This window comes from Vidua chalybeata, chromosome 16 (genome assembly GCF_026979565.1).
Source record: "Vidua chalybeata isolate OUT-0048 chromosome 16, bVidCha1 merged haplotype, whole genome shotgun sequence".
Classification (NCBI taxonomy): domain Eukaryota; kingdom Metazoa; phylum Chordata; class Aves; order Passeriformes; family Viduidae; genus Vidua; species Vidua chalybeata.
This window is the reverse complement of record NC_071545.1, coordinates 15126775-15143625: the sequence shown is the minus strand read 5'-3', so window position 1 is coordinate 15143625 and position 16851 is coordinate 15126775. Positions and strand designations below refer to the sequence as shown.

Genomic DNA, 16851 nt, shown 5'->3' with positions numbered 1-16851 from the left:
AAATATTTAAAATAATGCAGGAACATTTTGATACGACCTTGGCTGTATTTTCAAACTCTGTCCTGTTTACAAACACAACTTCCACCCAGCCCATCCCTGCTCTAAACAGTGCCTTGTTCACAGAGGAACCTTTGCATTTTGCCCAGAGTTTGTTCCATAAACCTGTGGCTTTTCCAAGTGCAGGGGCACGTGGGGTATGGGTATTCCCTTGCCCTGGGGTTGCTGTTTGGTGGTTAAAAAGTGACTTCAGTGACCTTTGTTCCCTCAGGGGAAGTAGGCAGCCAGCCCTGCACTGTGGGCTGGGAACTGTGGTAGCACCAGGGATGTTTATCATGGGATGTTTAACACAATTCATGCCCACAAAGCCAAAAGAAGCATCTCTGGGGTGAACCCTTCCAGCCCAGGGTTCATTTGGAGCAGCTCCTCCATCAGCTGCCTCAGTGCTGGGACTTGGGCACTGTCAGGGGATTTCAGAGCCCAGCAGTGAAGAGGTGGCTGGGCAATATCAGATGAAAAGGAAATATCTTAAATCTTTTTCCAAGGATTAAGGAGAAAACCCACCAGAACAAATCTGTGCTTTGGCTGTGCTCTTACCAGCCAAATTTAAGAGGAGCTGAATGAGATTTTATCAAGAGACTATGAAATTACCATTTTTGAGGGATGTTTCTGACCTCACTCCAGTCTCATCATCCCCAGCCACAAAGATCCCAGTGTTGGAAGTGGCTGAACATCTGGCCTGGGGATCTGAGCAATCAGCCTGGCCCAGCACAAACAGCTCCTTTAACTGACATTTGCTTTAGCTAGAAATGACTTGGATAAAAGCTGAAATACAGCATTTCCCCAGGTATATTCTGCATTTAAACCCATCTTTATTTTATCCTGTTTGGAATAAAGCAGGCACATGGAATTTCAGTGCCACGTGTGTCACAAAGGAGTTGTGTCCCCTTTGGCCAGTTTTATTTACAACTACATTATTTAGTAGTTTAGTACTAAACACTTTGAGTGCTGCTTCAAAAATGTTTTGATGCATCCACTTTTGTTTCATTTAGCTGGGATAATGAATCCATCCAGCTGGCACAGAGTTGGATTCCCCAAGAAACAGGTAAAACAGTCTGCTTCATGGTTTTATTGAAGTTCTTGTGGCATTTATTCTCCAGTAACATGGGGGTGTTTTTCTGCACAGTTATATTTGCATCAGATGTGAGAATCAATTTTGACAAATTTAGGAACTGCATGACTGCAACTGTGATATCCAAAACCATCATTACAACCAACCCAGGTAAGAGCTGCTCAAGTATTTCTTTGCTTTTAGTAATTATTCTAGGCTAGAATGCATTAATCAATCTATTGGAACTGTGATTTCTTCTGCCTGCTTCTCACAAAGCTCCCTGCTCTTTGTCTGCTATGTGATGACCAGTGCCTTTGGCATTTTATTTTGTATTTTATTTTGTATTTTATTTGCAATCTTCATATGTTTATTCCATACAGGACTAACAGTTAAAATAAAAAATAGAAAAGCAAATCTTGGCTAATTACAACGTGCTTGTGCTACCAGAATAAAAACTTGTGAAATATAAAAATGCTGTGATTTTTACATGCAGTATATACTGCTAACTTTTAAAAATGCACCTTCAGAAACAGCAGAAGCAAATGTTCTCTTCAGCTTCATCAAAGAGAGTGCTCAGGCAGGAGCTCTGCCCAGCCCAGTGAAGGAGCTGCCAAATGAAAGCATTAACTGTAAGCACTGGATTTCATTTACCTGCACAGTGTCATGTCACAGTGCAGCTGAAAGAATTCCTGCTCTGTGTGTTCACAGAAACGAAACTCAGGTCCAGCCTGGCTGAGTGGGTAGAGTTTGGGTGGTTTCTTGGGGCTGTCCTTTATTTTATCTTTATGTATCTTCAGCTGACTGTGCCAGCTGCAGCCTGTCTGCTGTGTTCTTTCTGTCTGGAGCCAGTTTGGAGAAGTGATGGGGAAAGCTTTTGTCAAAAACTCCTTTTGGAGGTTAAAAAGATTAAATAATAGATATATTCCAGATCTGAGTCCCTTTTCTTTTACCTTTTTTTTTTTTTTTTTTGGAGGGGGGCTTTGCTGCTGCTTTAAATCTCCTTTTTATTGCCTTAAGATCCACTTTTGCCATTGCTCTTAGAATAATTTCTGGCTCGGACACACTTAACTTGTCTTGTAAACTTGTAGTGGAGGCTGTAGTGGATGTCTACACAGTGGAACAGCTGAAAGAAAAAGCTCTCCAGAGTGATGGGAAGCTGGAGCCTCTCCATGGAATTATTTATGGCTACATTTCCACCCTGGACATCGACGAGAACGTGTCCAGAGTCCTGCGCAACAGATGGTGAGCAACTGCCAGCTTGGAATGTGTGCTAAAAACTGCTTGTCCCTCTTCCCCCGGCCCAAATGAGATGGAGCAATATTTTAGTCCTGTCCCAGAGAAGAAATAAAACTCCTCTGGAGGATGCCATGTGGGTTTCTGCTGTGGGGTTTTGTTGAGGGCTCTTTGTGGTCCTAGAGTGAAAAATAAAAAGGTCACTTTGTCTCAGACAGACTCAAGAGTTTAGGAGATGAAAATTTTTTTTAAAGACAAAGTCTCTTGGGACATCTCAGTCTAGAAAAGTGTTTCAGGAAGAATAAACTGCATATCTGCATGAATTCTCTCCTTGTGTTGCAGCTCAATCTGCCGGTTCATCGTGAATGAAGTGTCAAACACCTGCACCTTCTGCAGTGACGTCCCTCCAGAGGCCAGGTCCACCTTTGCCAGCTTTGACATCCTGGTGGATGTGACAGACCACACAGGCACCCTGCACTCCTGCTACCTGTCTGACTGTGTCGCTGAGGAAACCCTGGGCTGCACAGTAAGGGGGCCTTGGGCTGTTCCTACTGAGCTCAGCTGTGGAGCCTGATGGGAATTACAAATATTGGTAAATGTTCTCTGTGTGTGTGTGTGAGAGAGTTACAAAAATGGCATGCATGGATGGATGGATGCACACACAGAGCTGTTTGATAAGGCTAAAGCTGGAAGTCAGCAGGAATGCCAACAGGAATTGTGTTCAGGGTAAGAGTGAACTCAGTTCAGAACACTGCTTTTCTGAGAACGTGGCTGGAAATCCCTAACTCTGATTTTCAAACACCCTGCAGTGTATCTGGTTAATGGGACTGTCTTGGTACACATCTCATACCAAGCACTACACTAAAATAGAGAAATACAGCTTAGAAATGTATAAAAAATATATATAAGATGTTCTTTTCATCATCATCATTCTGTTGTGGAGAAGTTTTAACTACTTGAAGTGTTCTGTGGTGTCAGGTCCATGAATTCCTCATGCTGGAAGAAGACCAGAAGACTGCACTGAAATGGCAACTCCTCTTGGAACGAAGCAAGATTTACTTCAAAGTCAGTATTTAATGTTTCATTCAAAACAGTAGCTGTTTTTCACTTTTAAACCTGTCCTTTTGGGCAAAACTCCCCTTACTCTCCCATCTCCCTATTTCCAGGACAAAATGAAAGTGTTTGACTTCAGCAGTAACAGGCATATGGCATAAATGTGTACTCACACAGGAAACAATGCAAATAAATCTGTCAAACATGCTGTGTAACAGCTGAAAATAATCTCTGTCAAGGTGCTGTGATAACAAAGGTCCTTAATTATTTTTCCAGGTTACATCATCACCCAATTGGAGAACTGGATTAAAAGTGAATCTTCTTTCCTGCAAACTGGCAGATCCCATAGAGGCGAGTCAGAGCTTGTTGGGAAGAGACTGGAATTATTAATAAATGCTAGGAAAGGCTTTCTTCACTCTGTTGTTAGAGATGGAATTCTGCTGTGGTTGGGTTTTGCCAAGTCTGTTCTGATGGTAAAGGAGGAGTGCACGTTACAATACCTCTAAGTGGGCTTCTGAGTTCATATTTTTGGGTGATTGTACTTTAAAAAGTGTACTTGGGCCTCAGCTTAAATGTTAATTCAACCCCTTTCAAGGGGGCTGGAAGATTTCCTCACTCAGCTGAGATCTTTGAAAAAATCAGAAATAACAAATGGGTTAAAAGAGATCTGTTGAACTTCTGTGGTTTTAACTGCTTTGCTGTTTTGTGTTAAAGAAATAAAGACCCCCCCCTTAAAACACTGCCTGGGTTTGTGGTGCACCTTGCTGAGGCCAAACGTGGAGCTGTGGGCAAGAGCAGGGCTGATTCTTTTTGGGCAGACTAAGTCTAATTAGAGCAGAGTAATCAATTAGCAGTGACCTCTGACAAGCAAAAATCAAGCTGAGGCTGCAAGCAGGACTCCTTTCACCAAAGCTGGATTTAAAGGTATGTATATTGTGGCTTCCTTAATGTATTTTCCCCCTGTTTTTAAGATATTAAATGTCCATTTTTATTTATTTATTTATTTATTTATTTTTATATTTATATTTATATATGTCCATAGCTACCCCTCCTGTTGGTGTATTTGTCACATCCTCACTCCTGAGCACATTGGGACTCAGCCTGTTTCCAACAGAGGGAGATCCCCCAGCCCTGCTCTGGCAAAGGGTTTTAGGCCAGGACACCCCAGGGATCTCTGATCCCCCTGGTGCCCTCCCTACCCCTTAAAGCTCCCCTGTGGGCACAGAGAAAACCCCCACAGAAACAGGAAATCCTGACAAGCAATCCCAGATTGCATCCCTGACTCATGGGTGGCAATAAAGACCCCAAAAATGCTGCCAGCGTTGGGTCACAGCATCCCTCTTGTAGCAATAAATGGTTCAACATTTCCCAGCCACAGCAATTCCCATTCTGCAGGGAATGTTTCCAATAACTTCATCCCAACTCTGTCAATAGCCAGGGCTGGAGACCAAACTGCAAATGATGCCCTGCTGCTGTTGCCAGAGATGGGAATGTTTGACAGGCAGGAGGAGATGCAAACAGTACAGACATTAATTCCATCCTTCCTCTTCCAGAGCTGTTCACCCTAATGTCTATTTTAATTCTGAAGAAATTCTAAAGAAATTCTTCAATTTCTTCTCCCAGTGTGGTGTGCAGCACTCTGGACTGTGCTGCTCTCACAGAGCTGCTTCTCTTTGGGAAGCAGGAATTTTCTCTGTAAAACTCCCCACTTTTAAAAACAAAGCTTTTCCTAGCAGTTATTAAGCTCTGGCTCTGATACATGGAAGCGTTTAGCTTTGGTGCTTTGCATTTATGTTAAATAAAAATCCATCTGTTTTTGTTAGAAATGAGCCAGTTCTGTGCAACCTTTGAAAATCTATGTTTTGATGTTTGCATGGGGAGGATTTTTTAAATTATATTTTACAACTCGCTCTGTTGAATTGCTGTCATGCAAACCGGTGGGGAGTGCTGCATCAGCTGGAGTTGGGAACTGGGGAAAGTTACCCAGTGTGGCTTTCAGCAGCTGGAAATACTTACAACTCCAACTGCTGCACTGCCCTGGGTAACAGCAACTGCTGCAGTTAGGGTTTTACTAAAAATACATAGAAATCAGTCAGAAGAAAAGTTTGGTGGTGATCTTTACCCATATGGTTCTTTATTCTTGATCTTTTTGCATTATTTTACTTTTAGGACACATTTAAAGCTCAGTTTAGGAAAAAACAATCTGCCAAACATCTGGCACACTTCCTGCTGCCTTCGCCCCCTGGAGTGGGAGGAAAAGGCATCCTCCTTTAATTTGTATGTTTGAAAACAGCAGGGAGAAATCACAAAACTAATCCAAAAAATCAAACATCTTTCTCTTGTAGAGGAAACTCTTTGTGAAGCTGCAACTCTTGATTTAGGGTTGCACATCTACACATAAACCTTTGATTTTCCACAGCATGGCTGAGCCCTAGCTCCTATATCATCTTTTGAATTGTTTTGATCAGTAATTTTTATTTTAAGGCAATACACTGGCAAAACCCACAGCATCAGCAGAAGAGAAGCACACACAGAAGGACAGCCTGGCCCATTCCCCTCTCCAATGTCTCCGCTGCCAGTTCCCAGGTATGGTTTTGGAATTAAATTTTAGATTCTGGAGCTTCTGGGCTCCACCTGCTCCAGGCTGGGCTGCACTGCAGGTGTGCTGAAGCCTCCATGGAGATGGGGCTGTGGCAGTCACACACCTCTTGTGCTCCCGGGTTCCGTGCCCTGTGCCACCTTGAACCTGACGGACACCACGTCCCTGATCCCCGCCTCGATCTCATCGTTGGCCTCCACGGCCCCGACTCCTTTGGGAGACCCCGTGAGAATCAAGTCCCCTTCTTCCAAGGTGAATATGTGGCTGATGTAGCTGATCAGGTAAGGGATGGAGAAGATCATGGAGGAGGTGTCCCCCTCCTGCCTCAGCTTCCCGTTCACCTTCAGCCAGATCTGCAGCTTGTGCGGGTCTGGGATCTTCTCCTTGGGCACGAAGTCACTGACGGGGCAGGACGAGCCGAACCCTTTGGCCAAGGTCCAGGGCAGCCCTTTCTTTTTGCACTCCTCCTGCGTGTCGCGGGCCGTCATGTCCAGGCACAGGGCGTAGCCCGCCACGTGCTCCATGGCCGCGTCCTGCGGCACGGCCCGCGCCCTCCGGCCGATGACCACCCCCAGCTCCACCTCGTGGTGCAGGTTCCGGCAGTAGTAGGGCCGCAGGATCGGGGACCCCTCCCGCACGTAGGCCGAGGAGGGCTTGAGGAAGAAGAGCGGCTCGGCGGGCAGGGCGCTGCCCATCTCCTTGGCGTGCTCCGCGTAGTTGCGCCCCACGCACACGATGTTCCTGCCCCACTCCCAGAAGCGGGACAGCGGTTTGGAGGTGGCCATGGCCGCCCTTGCCGCGTCCTTGCCGGGCCCCGCACGGCGCTGCTGCCGCTTCTCCCCGCTCCTCCTCCGCGGGCGGGCCGAGGGCCGGGGCCGGGCGGGCGCAGCGCCGCCCCCGCGCACGCCGGGCCGGGCCGGGCCGGGCCGTGCCGGCGCTGCCGCCGCCTCCTGGGGCGGACAGCCAAGGTAACCGGGCCGGGCGGGGTGCACGATGCTCCGCGGGGGCTGGCGGGGGCTCGGCACCGCCCTGGCAGCCGGGGCCGTCCTCGGGGCCGTTCTCCGAGCCGGTACGTGCGGCGGGTGCGCCCCGGTAGGGCCGTGCGGGGCCGTGCGGGGCTCTCGGGCCGTGCCTCGCGGCTCCGGGCGTGCCCGGCCTTTGGGCTGACTCACGGCCCGGCCCGGCCGGGACCTGAGCCCTGCTTGGCTGCAGGCGGGGCCGTGCCGTGCCGAGCCCATCGCGGAGGCCCCGCGGAGCCCCGGAGCGCCGGTCAGTGCTCGGGGAGGAGGACGGGGGCCGGGCTGGGTTCGGCGGGTGGCAGCTTGTACCGGTGATGGAACCAGCCCCGGACTGTCCGAGCGTTGCGTTTGCATTTCGGGCCTAAATCCTCAAAGCCTGTCCTGGGCTCTCTGGGAAGTCTCCCCAGGTGGTTTTGCATCACTGGGGGGTTGAGACGTGGCTGTGATGGGCGAGAATCGCCGGGGTGCTGTGCCAGAGCCGGCGCTGTGCCGCTGCAGTGTGGCAGTGTCACACCGAGCCGCTGGCAGCTCCCGGCACCGCAGGGTGGCCGCTGCACCTTCCACCCTGCCGGGACTGGAGCTGCCCTGGGGTCGGAACCATTTCTTGGAGCCACAAACTCGCTGGGAATCCCAAAAACCCCTGCAGAGAGTGAAGAGTGAACGTGGTTCTTGTGGGGCGTGCAGTGACAGCCCTGCTTGAGACAGGAATTTTCCACTCTTTTATGTAATAAGGAGACTAACCCCAAACGCTCTGGAGGAAGTGCACGAATCCGCCGGGTTCTGAGGGAGCCTGCCTGCTGTCAGTGCCCAGCTGACATTAACACTTCCAGCTGCAGAGCCTTTCCCCTCGGCCATTCCAGCTGTGCCCATGAACCGTTCCACAGGCCCGGGTGGAATTCAATTTTAGCCTTTCCCCTCGGCCATTCCAGCTGTGCTCATGAGCCATTCCACAGGCCCGGGTGGAATTCAATTTTAGCCTTTCCCCTCGGCCACTCCAGCTGTGCTCACGAACCACTCCACAAGCCCCGGTGGGTGATTCAGAGCCTGCTGGTGGCTGCTCCAGGCGTGCAGTCAGGAGGGACGGGGGACAAAGCTGAGCGAGAATCACTGGGCATTAATGACTTCTGGGGCAGAGCTGTGTAGGTGACACGATCTGAGCGTCGCCAGGGAGCTCCCCTGGGCTGGACAGGTCCGAGCAGTGCGTGAGGAGCTCCCTGCTCCGCTCCTGAGCTGCAGATGGCAACTCACAGCACATCAGTTTCGTTCTTGGTGGATGTTTTCTCATTCCTTTGTTGAAACTATGTGTTTGGAAGCATTTCCTTATGTGGTGCAGCTTGTTTGTTTGTTTGGTAAGAATTGCAAATTACACACGCAGAGAGACTGTGGGATCGGGGCCAAGGTTAGAGACGGTTCATAGGGAAGAAGCGTCTGAAGTATGTGAATATTTCCTTTGAGTTGAAGTTAAGGTTGGATTGTTTCCTTTTGTTTGGTTGTATTTTTTCCTAATTGGTGTCTGGCCTGCAAACAAGCACCCAGTATAGATAACTGACAGCATCCAAAAGTTCTCCCTGTTGGCGAGCAGTTGTTTTTTGGGCATTTTTATTCCCCATCAAAGAATAGTAAGGGCTTTTTTTATGTTCTTTTTTTGAAAGGAGTCTTCTCCAGTGAAGCACTGCAGGTAGGATGCTTCTCCCAATACTGTAAATCCCCAGTGCATGCCTGTTGCATTGTGCTTTGTTTTTGGTTTTTTTTTTTTGTTTGTTTGTTTTTTTGTTTTGGTTTTTTTTTTTTGGGGGGGGGTTTGTTTGTTTGTTTGTTTTTTTTTGTTTTTTTTTTGTTGTTGGGGTTTTTTTTTTTTTTTTTTGGGGTTTGGTTTTTTGTTTTTTTTTTTGAGCACTACGTTTGATTTCATTGCTTCCCCTTCCCTCATGAGGAGGGATGGTGGAGGTGGAAGGGGAAGAAGCTCTGGGCAGGGTGATTGTGCCAGAGGGCCCTGACAGCTCCCTGTGCCCGGGCTGGGCTGGCAGCAGCAGCAGATCTGCAGGACTGTGGGGCTCCTGCAGAGCTGCTCTTATCAGGGGTGGGCAGGCTGGGGACAGTGGCACGGGGTGAGCACCAGCACGGGGACCCCTCCCTGTGGCACGGAGGGAGGTGGCCAAGCAGGAAAGTCAGGAGCCTTTGGGAGAGTCAGTGGTGCAGAATAAAATGGGTCTGAGCCAGCACAGGCACCTCTGGGTTGTGCAAACACCTCGTGGGTGCCCAGACAGCAGTTCCTGACCTGCAGGGACTGGCACCTCTTTCCCTGCAAGTGTTTGAGCTCAGCTCTGAACTGCAGGGATGCCAGGCCTCGTTGTCTTTGCTTCCCTTCCTTCAGTTTGTGTGGTAGCACCTCTCAGGGTTGGTTCTTTCTTTAAGAGCCTGTGCACCGAGCAGTGGAGCCCAGGTTATTTGCATCTGGAATTTGCTGCTTGGGTCTGATTAAACATTGAACCCAAAGCAAACATGGAAGCTCTGGTGTTGCATCAGGGCAGGCATGAGCAAGAGCCCTGTGTTACCTGGCCAGGTGAGGGAGCCTTCCTCCCTTGGAGAGCCTGTTTTTACTCCATGAGCAGTGCAGGATGACATTTCCCCCAGAAATACAAACCAGATATTTCTGTTGGAGCAGTGTGTGTATTTCTGTATTTCTCCTTTATTTTTTTTTTTTTTTTTGCCCGCCTTCCTTCTTCCTTTTTGTTTTTTGGCTCTAACATGCCTTTTGTGCCTTTTTTTGCAAAGTCACTGTCCCGGCCTGACCTTTGGCCAGCTCCATTCTGTTTTCCTGCCCCTTGAAATCTCCTCTCTGATCCGAGTGCAGAGTTGTCCCTGCATGGAAAGCAAAGTGTCCTGTCCTTCTCAGGGCAGCTGTGGAGCACCCAGAGCCTCGAGGGCACCAGGTTTTGTCCCGTGGTGGCCTCACTCCTCGTGTCTGAAGGAGGCAGTCGGGCTGTGCTGTGAGCTGGGGCACCTGCCATGCCCTGTCCCACCTGTCCCCCTCCCAGGGCTGAGCTTTGGCTGTTTTTGGGTGCCCAGGTCCAGCACAGCTGCGAGCTAAATTCCTGCACAGCGAGCACGAGCTGAGGGAGCCCAAGACAGTGAGCCAGGCCGACATGAAGGTGGAAATCCTGCCAGCCCTCACTGACAACTACATGTACCTCCTCATCGACCAGGACACCAGGGAGGCTGCCATCGTGGACCCTGTGCAGCCCCAGAAGGTAACGCTCCCCTGGCTCTGGGGTGGCCTTCCAGGGTGTCCTTCCAGGAGGGAACGAGCCCCACGCTGCCTCAGGGGTGGGGGAAAGGCTGGGAGGGGCTGGCTGTGCACAGGGACAGCCAGGGCTCACCCTGTGATTCTGCTGTGTCCCTCACTCCCCCCAGGAATTACTGACCTGGTTTGGGATTTTGGCCTTAATTTGATGTAGGGCAGAAAAGGGAAATGGGTCAGAGCTCTTGTGTTGCCCTCCACCTCCAGCCTGGGTGGGATGAGCTGCCTGCAGAGCTGCTGTGGCTCTCACTCCTCGTGTCCAAGTGCCACCAGGGGTGCTGCCAGCTCGTCCCGTGGTCTAACTCTCCTCCCGTGTCCCTCCTGCAGGTTTTGGATGCAGTCAAAAAGCACGGCGTGAAGCTGACCACTGTCCTGACCACCCACCACCACTGGTAACCACCCTGTCCTGGTCCCTCACTCACACAGAGCCAGGAGCTGCTGCTCTCCTGGATCCAGGTGATCCCTGAGCAGCAGAAGGATCAGAGCTCATTCCTTTGGCCTTGCTCTGACCAGAGGCCTTGTGCAGAGCTGTGTGTCAGTGCCTTTCACCTTTAAAATCCTGATTTTTCCAGGGAGCCAGTGCAGGGACTGGGTGTGGGAGGGAGCACGTTGGTGCTGAGGTGCCAGGACCTGAGGCCTCCTGCAGTCAGCTTGGTGGGAGGATCACACAGGTGCAGATCAGCTCTGCCAGGCGTGTAAAATGAACATTTTGCTGTAGTAACCTGCCTGTGGGTCAGAGTGGAGCCACCTCTGTGGCTGGAGAGTGGAACAGCCAGCCCTGAGCTGGACAAACCAGCAGCACAGCTGGGCTCTGGGGTGTCTGTGTGCTTGCTCCCTGGTGTTCTGTGGGATGCTGGGTTGCACATTTTCCACTCACCCCATTCCCTCCCTGCCCCAGTTACTGGAGAGGTGACTGGGAGCCCCTAAGGCTGCTGTTTCCCAGCTGAGGATGGATTTGTCGGGGATTGATTCCCCCTCTGACTGCCCTAATTACTGGAGAAGCCATCTCCACTCCTGCTGTCGTGGCCTGTCCTTGGCTGTGAGGAGTGATAGATCCTGGGAGAGGGCTGGGTCAGGAACGATCACCTGGAGCTGACCACTGACCAATAAATCTGTGTTCATCCCTCCCCAAATCCCTTTTTCCCCTTCCAGGGACCACGCTGGAGGCAACGAGAAGCTGGTGAAGATGGAGCCGGGGCTGCGCGTGTACGGGGGGGACAGCAGGGTGGGGGCCCTGACCCAGAGAGTGTCCCACCTGACAGCTCTCAAGGTAAAGGGGGGGACTGCAGGGACCTGGCACCCCTCCTTGTGGCACAGCCTGTTCCCCCCTGAGCTGGGCAGCTCTGGTCCCTCTGAACACCCCTGGCGTGTGGTGGGTGCAGTTTTCCCCCTTTTCCTGGTGACTGCCACCCCTCTGCCTCGTGTGAGGACAGCACCGAGGGACGTGGGACATGCTGGGTGTCCCTGTGCAGCTGGGGGCAGAGCAGGTGTGGGACAGGGCAGGGGCAGTGTGATAGGGCAGGGACTGTGACAGGGACAGTGTGACAGGGGCTGTGTGACAGGGCAGGGATGGTGTGACAGGGCAGGGACTGTGACAGGGACAGTGTGACAGGGCAGGGACTGTGACAGGGACAGTGTGACAGGGACAGTGTGACAGGGGCTGTGTGATAGGGCAGGGACTGTGACAGGGACAGTGTGACAGGGACAGTGTGACAGGGGCTGTGTGATAGGGCAGGGACTGTGACAGGGACAGTGTGACAGGGCAGGGATGGTGTGACAGGGACAGTGTGACAGGGCAGGGACAGGGACAGTGTGACAGGGACAGTGTGACAGGGCAGGGATGGTGTGACAGGGCAGGGACTGTGACAGGGACAGTGTGACAGGGGCTGTGTGACAGGGCAGGGGCTGTGTGACAGGGGCTGTGTGACAGGACAGTGACAATGTGACAGGGCAGGGATTGTGTGACAGGGGCTGTGTGACAGGGTAGGGACAGTGTGATGGGCAGTGTGACAGGGACAGTGTGACAGGGGCTGTGTGACAGGACAGTGACAATGTGACAGGGCAGGGATTGTGTGACAGGGGCTGTGTGACAGGACAGTGACAATGTGACAGGGCAGGGATTGTGTGACAGGGGCTGTGTGACAGGACAGTGACAATGTGACAGGGCAGGGATTGTGCTCTGCCTGGAGCACTGAACAGATCCAGGCGTTCCTGTGGGATGGCAGCTGGCGTGTGGGTGAGGAGGGCAGTGCCAGCTGCCTGCGTGGCTGTCCCTGGCTGCTTGCAGGAGAGCTGGCAGGTGCCAGCACTGCTGGGAGAGGTGCAGGCAGGCGTGAAGGGCACTGCTGGCCCCGGGTGCACCCCGGGAGGGGCAGCAGCACAGGAGGGTGGGCAGATGAGGCTGTGATTAATCCTTGCCTTTTCCTCAGTGCCATCCCCTTCTCCCCTTCAGCTCCGTTTCTCTTTGGAGCTTTTTTCACGCTCCATCAGCTTTGTTTAGGATTCTCTGTTGGCTCTTGCTGCCAACCAGGCTTGGAGTCCCTGTGCATGGAAATGAAAGGATCTGGCAGTTCCCTTTGTCAGGACACCTGCTTGGAGGAAGCAGCTCCGTGCCCCAGCCCTGCCTCCCTGGGCTCTCCCAGGAGCAGTGCTGGTGCTTCCTGGCCAGACTGGGGCAGATTTAGGACCCTTAGAGCACTAAGAGTAGCAGTTCTTTCCTAACCATGCAATTGCAGCTTCAGCTGTAGTGTTCTGCCTTCTTCCCAGGTGGGATCTCTAAGTGTGAAATGCCTCAGTACGCCGTGTCACACCTCGGGACACATCTGTTATTATGTGACTAAGCCAAATAGCTCCGAGCCACCTGCAGTTTTTACAGGTGAGGAGTTGGGAGGTCCCCTTGCAAAAATAGAAGCTCCCCCTCTGCCTGGGTGCCTCTGGCTCTGGATGTGCTTCCCTCCCTTCCTGCCAGGGCAGCTGCTTAACATCCACGTCTTGCTCCCCTTTCCAAGCAGGAGTTGTAGGTGGAGCTGGGGAAGCCCCTCTGGATTTGTCAGCCAGGGCTGCCCACCCTGCAGGCAACATCAAGAGCGAGCCCTGGATGAGTCCTACATCCAGCCTTTTTTTTTTCCTGGATAAAAGAGCTGTTGGTTTCGTGTCTCAGGCCAAACTGGCTGATCCCAGACCCTGTTGCTTTTCCATGTATCTGTGCTCGCATCTGACAGCAGAGAGAGGAGAGAATAGAGGAGTCAGAGGGGGCTGGTGCTCCACTGCTGGTGGCCAGGGCCTGGATCCTGGTTTGGGGAGAAGGATTCCCCTTCCCTGGGGCTGTGCTTCATCCCAGAGCTCACAGAAGCTCCTGCATGGAAGAGAAGGAGGCTCAAACAAGATTTTTAGGGAGCACTGGGGAGAAAATAGAGGCGACTCATCTTTGTTCATTTTCACAGCAAAGAACAAGTGTTCCTTGTCCCCTGTAGGAGGGACAGCAGGGGACAGGGGCTGCCCTGAGGTTGGAGGTGCTGGCAGGAGGTGCCTGGGGAGATTTCCTGCCTCAGCAGCCACGTTTGCCACCAGGGTTGACGTGGCACAGCCTGGCTGTCCCCGTGCTCCTGCGTCTGTGCTGGGGCAGCAGTGGCAGGGCTGAGCCCTCAGGCTGGCTGTGGGCAGGCTGCTGTGGGCCTGATGGCATGTCACCCCTGCAGGTGACACCCTGTTCGTGGCTGGCTGTGGGAAGTTCTTCGAGGGCACCCCGGACGAGATGTACAAGGCACTGATTGAGATTTTGGGCAGCCTGGACCCCAGAACGGTACAAACCTCTCCTTTTGTGTGAGTGAGCCAGCCCAAACCAGCACACAGTGTGGAGAAACACCCTGGGAGTGCTGCTGCTCAGAGAGGCTCTCTGGTGTGTGCAAGGAGTGAATGCCTACAGGAATTCTGGATAGCTGCAGTGCTCTGGAAAGGATTTGCCTGCCCCAAATGTGTTTGTGCTTTGTGGGGGAAAGAGCAGGGGCTGGTTATTAAAGGCTGCTGAGCTGGGACATGGGGCTCTCTCATCTGTTCAACTGGCAGCTTGTCCTGCCTGCTGAGTCCTGGCACTTGTGCCTGTCTCCAGCGTGGGGTCTTGGGTTGGGTGTGTTGTTCCTGCTGTGCTGGTGGCACCTGGCACTCCCCCTTGGTGCCTTTGGAGTCCCCAGTGTCACTGTCCCTTCCTCTTCCCAGAGGGTTTACTGTGGCCACGAGTACACCATCAACAACCTCAAGTTTGCTCGGCACGTGGAGCCCGGTAACCCCAGCATCCAGGAGAAGCTGGCCTGGGCCAAGGTGAGCTGCTTTCCTTCCCCTGCACACAGAGCCCTGCTGAGGAGGTGGAGGAGAGGGGAGACCACGCTGGGGAGGAGCAGAGGGAGTGAAGAGCCAGGGGCTGCAGGGTGCTGCGTTGCAGGGGAGCGGGGTTTGGCTGTGCCCACAGTTTGCTGTCTGGGGGAGGAGTTCCCTGCCGTGTTCTGTGCAGGACACTCCTGTTGCCCAGCACTGCTGCTGGAGCAGCTCTGTGTCCCTCCTTGCAGGCCCAGTACGACAGTGGGGAGCCCACCATCCCCTCCACCATCGCCGAGGAGTTCACCTACAACCCCTTCATGAGAGTGAGGTAGGGAGCCCCTGCTGCTGGGGGGCTGTGGGCAGGAGGGGCTGTCCCAGTGCCTCCCACAGTCCTGGATGCCTCCAAGGCTCTCACTGGCTGTCCTGGCAGAAGGATCCTGGATTTGGGGGTTGTGCTGAGCGTCGTTCCCTGACTCGGGAGACAGAGCAGGCTTTGTTGTGTGCTGTTCCTTCACCCAGGCTGCTGGGGCACAAAAGTGCCATTTCCTCCTGAGCCTTCAAGCCAGGCCTGAGAGCTGTGCCAAAGCCCAGTCTCTGATGCTGAAGTGCAGCCTTGAGCCCTGACCCTGGTGCCTCCACAGCTGGGATTCCATCCTGACCCTGCTCTTCCCTCCTGGCAGGGAGAAGTCAGTCCAGGACCACGCCGGGGAGAGCGACCCTGTGCGGGCCATGGGGGCCATCAGGAAAGAGAAGGACAACTTCAGAGTGCCCAAGGACTGAGCCCTGCCTGCATCACTTTAATCATCACTTTAATGTCACTTCAAGTGTCACTTAGACCATTCAGATGTTTTAGGAGTCAAATCTTCTGTCGTGGTTGAGACAAGTTTTATTTAGGTTTTTTTTTTTGTTTTAATTAATGAAAAAAAAAAAGCACTTTGCCCTTGTTGAGATGTTCTACAGCATATTTATATTATGATGAAGAATATTTATCCTCCTCTTGCTGTCTCTCAAGCTGTCACGTGTCACCTGCAGATCATTGTGCAAGTGTTGGTGTGAGACTCGAGGCTGGGCAGGATCAAACCTGGAGGTTTAGGAAGAAGCTGTCATTTCTCTGCTGTGCTTGCAGAAGGTGGGACTGAGATGTCTTTGTGAAGCAGAGACCAGACACAGGAGCTGAAGATTTCCGTGTTTCCTCCATGCTGCTACTCCAGCATTCTGGGCATCCTCCTGGCCCCACTAAAACCAGTTCCAGGGACAGACCTGCTGCACCAGTGCTGCTTCAGGGTGTCACCTGGGAGCTCCCTGGGCTGCTCTGGCTCTGGGAGTGGCTCTGGGGCCATCCAGCTGCTCTCTTGTCCCTGGCATTGCTGTGCTTGCACCCTTTGAGTCCCGAGGCTGTTGCATGAACCTGTGCCCTGTGTGTGACCTGTGCCAGCCCACAAACCAGCCAGGGGTTTGGCTGGTGGCTCAGAACTCACCTGGTGAGTGAGTGACTGTCCCCCTAAGCTGTGGTGACACCCCTGCAGCAGGCCAGGGGCCTGGGAGTGACAGGCAGCTGAGCAGATGTTACCTGTCCCCAGGTGAGCAGGGATGTGGGGTGGCACCAGGTCTCCATTTGCTTTAAAATGCTGAATTTTACGTAGTTCAGAGGGAAAAGCGGTGCCTAAAGCTGTGGTGTCTCCTGGAACGCTGTGCTGCCACGCCAGAGTGGGACTGTCCTGATGAGTGTGACTGCCCTGAGGGCTGGGCAGAGGGGAAATAAAGAACGGCTGGAAGCAGAGGTTGTTAACTCACAGATTTATTAATTTCTTGGGTTTGGACTAGAGATTGAAGTCAACCACGTGGGGAGTGCCATTCTCCCTAATCCTGGGGTGAGTGGGTGGCATTGTGGGGACCCCAGGGGCTTTAGTGGCAGCTGTGTTTTTGTGAAAGGGGAACAGAGAAGGTTCAGCCCTGGATTTGCTGCCTGTGGGTGCCAGACCCTCCTCACAAGTGGCATTTGGGCCCCTCAGGACAAGAGGGACATGGAAGGGCTGGAGCGTGGCCAGGGAAGGGATCAGAGCTGGGAAGGGGCTGGAGCCCCAGGAGGGGCTGAGGGAGCTGGGAAGGGGCTCAGCCTGGAGAAAAGGGGGATCAGGGGGGGCCTTGTGGCTCTGCACAGCTCCTGACAGGAGGGGACAGCCGGGGGGGGTCGGGCTGTGCTCCAGGGAACAGGGACAGGAGG

The 16851-nt window shown here is 52.7% G+C and overlaps 3 protein-coding genes across 17 annotated transcripts in view; 2 read left to right on the top strand and 1 right to left on the bottom strand.

Moving 5' to 3' along the window:
* Nucleotides 1–4134, top strand: part of MEIOB (meiosis specific with OB-fold) — a 14717-nt gene extending 10583 nt beyond the window's left edge. For 9 of the 10 annotated variants that reach the window (XM_053957344.1, XM_053957346.1, XM_053957337.1 and 6 more), the window contains exons 9-15: nt 1050–1102; nt 1184–1279; nt 1636–1737; nt 2197–2350; nt 2684–2867; nt 3320–3406; nt 3671–4134. In XM_053957344.1, coding sequence (XP_053813319.1) covers nt 1050–1102; nt 1184–1279; nt 1636–1737; nt 2197–2350; nt 2684–2867; nt 3320–3406; nt 3671–3784 — 790 coding nt within the window. In that variant the 3' untranslated portion in view covers nt 3785–4134. The remainder of the gene's footprint in view (nt 1–1049; nt 1103–1183; nt 1280–1635; nt 1738–2196; nt 2351–2683; nt 2868–3319; nt 3407–3670) is intronic. The other variant, XM_053957347.1, reaches the window with a different exon arrangement.
* A 1360-nt stretch (nt 4135–5494) lies between these two features.
* On the bottom strand, nt 5495–6866 carry FAHD1 (fumarylacetoacetate hydrolase domain containing 1). Its single transcript, XM_053957354.1, has one exon. It carries the CDS (start codon nt 6776–6778, stop codon nt 6092–6094), a length of 687 nt encoding a protein of 228 aa, XP_053813329.1. The 5' UTR covers nt 6779–6866; the 3' UTR covers nt 5495–6091.
* On the top strand, nt 6866–15575 carry LOC128796065 (hydroxyacylglutathione hydrolase, mitochondrial). Of its 6 annotated transcripts, none has more exons than XM_053957350.1 (10): nt 6897–6961; nt 8665–8690; nt 10082–10263; nt 10641–10705; nt 11466–11583; nt 13080–13188; nt 14012–14115; nt 14529–14630; nt 14876–14955; nt 15308–15575. In XM_053957350.1, the coding sequence occupies exons 3-10, from the start codon at nt 10159–10161 to the stop codon at nt 15405–15407; spliced, it is 783 nt and encodes a 260-aa protein (XP_053813325.1). In that variant the 5' UTR covers nt 6897–6961; nt 8665–8690; nt 10082–10158; the 3' UTR covers nt 15408–15575. The 6 variants fall into 6 exon arrangements, with proteins under 6 accessions (XP_053813327.1, XP_053813325.1, XP_053813323.1 ...); XM_053957351.1 differs by lacking the exon at nt 6897–6961 and adding an exon at nt 7245–7262; XM_053957352.1 differs by lacking the exon at nt 8665–8690 and having other exon boundaries at nt 6866–6961.
* Nucleotides 15576–16851: the final 1276 nt, after the last annotated feature.

Bases quoted from the DNA above. Each gene is read 5' to 3' on its own strand.
- LOC128796065 (XM_053957352.1), top strand. From the start codon at position 10,159: ATGAAGGTGGAAATCCTGCCAGCCCTCACTGACAACTACATGTACCTC. The intron at 13,189-14,011 runs GTGAGGAGTTGG...TCACCCCTGCAG, and splicing joins GCCACCTGCAGTTTTTACAG to GTGACACCCTGTTCGTGGCT. The intron at 14,956-15,307 runs GTAGGGAGCCCC...CCCTCCTGGCAG, and splicing joins AACCCCTTCATGAGAGTGAG to GGAGAAGTCAGTCCAGGACC.
- FAHD1 (XM_053957354.1), bottom strand. From the start codon at position 6,778: ATGGCCACCTCCAAACCGCTGTCCCGCTTCTGGGAGTGGGGCAGGAAC.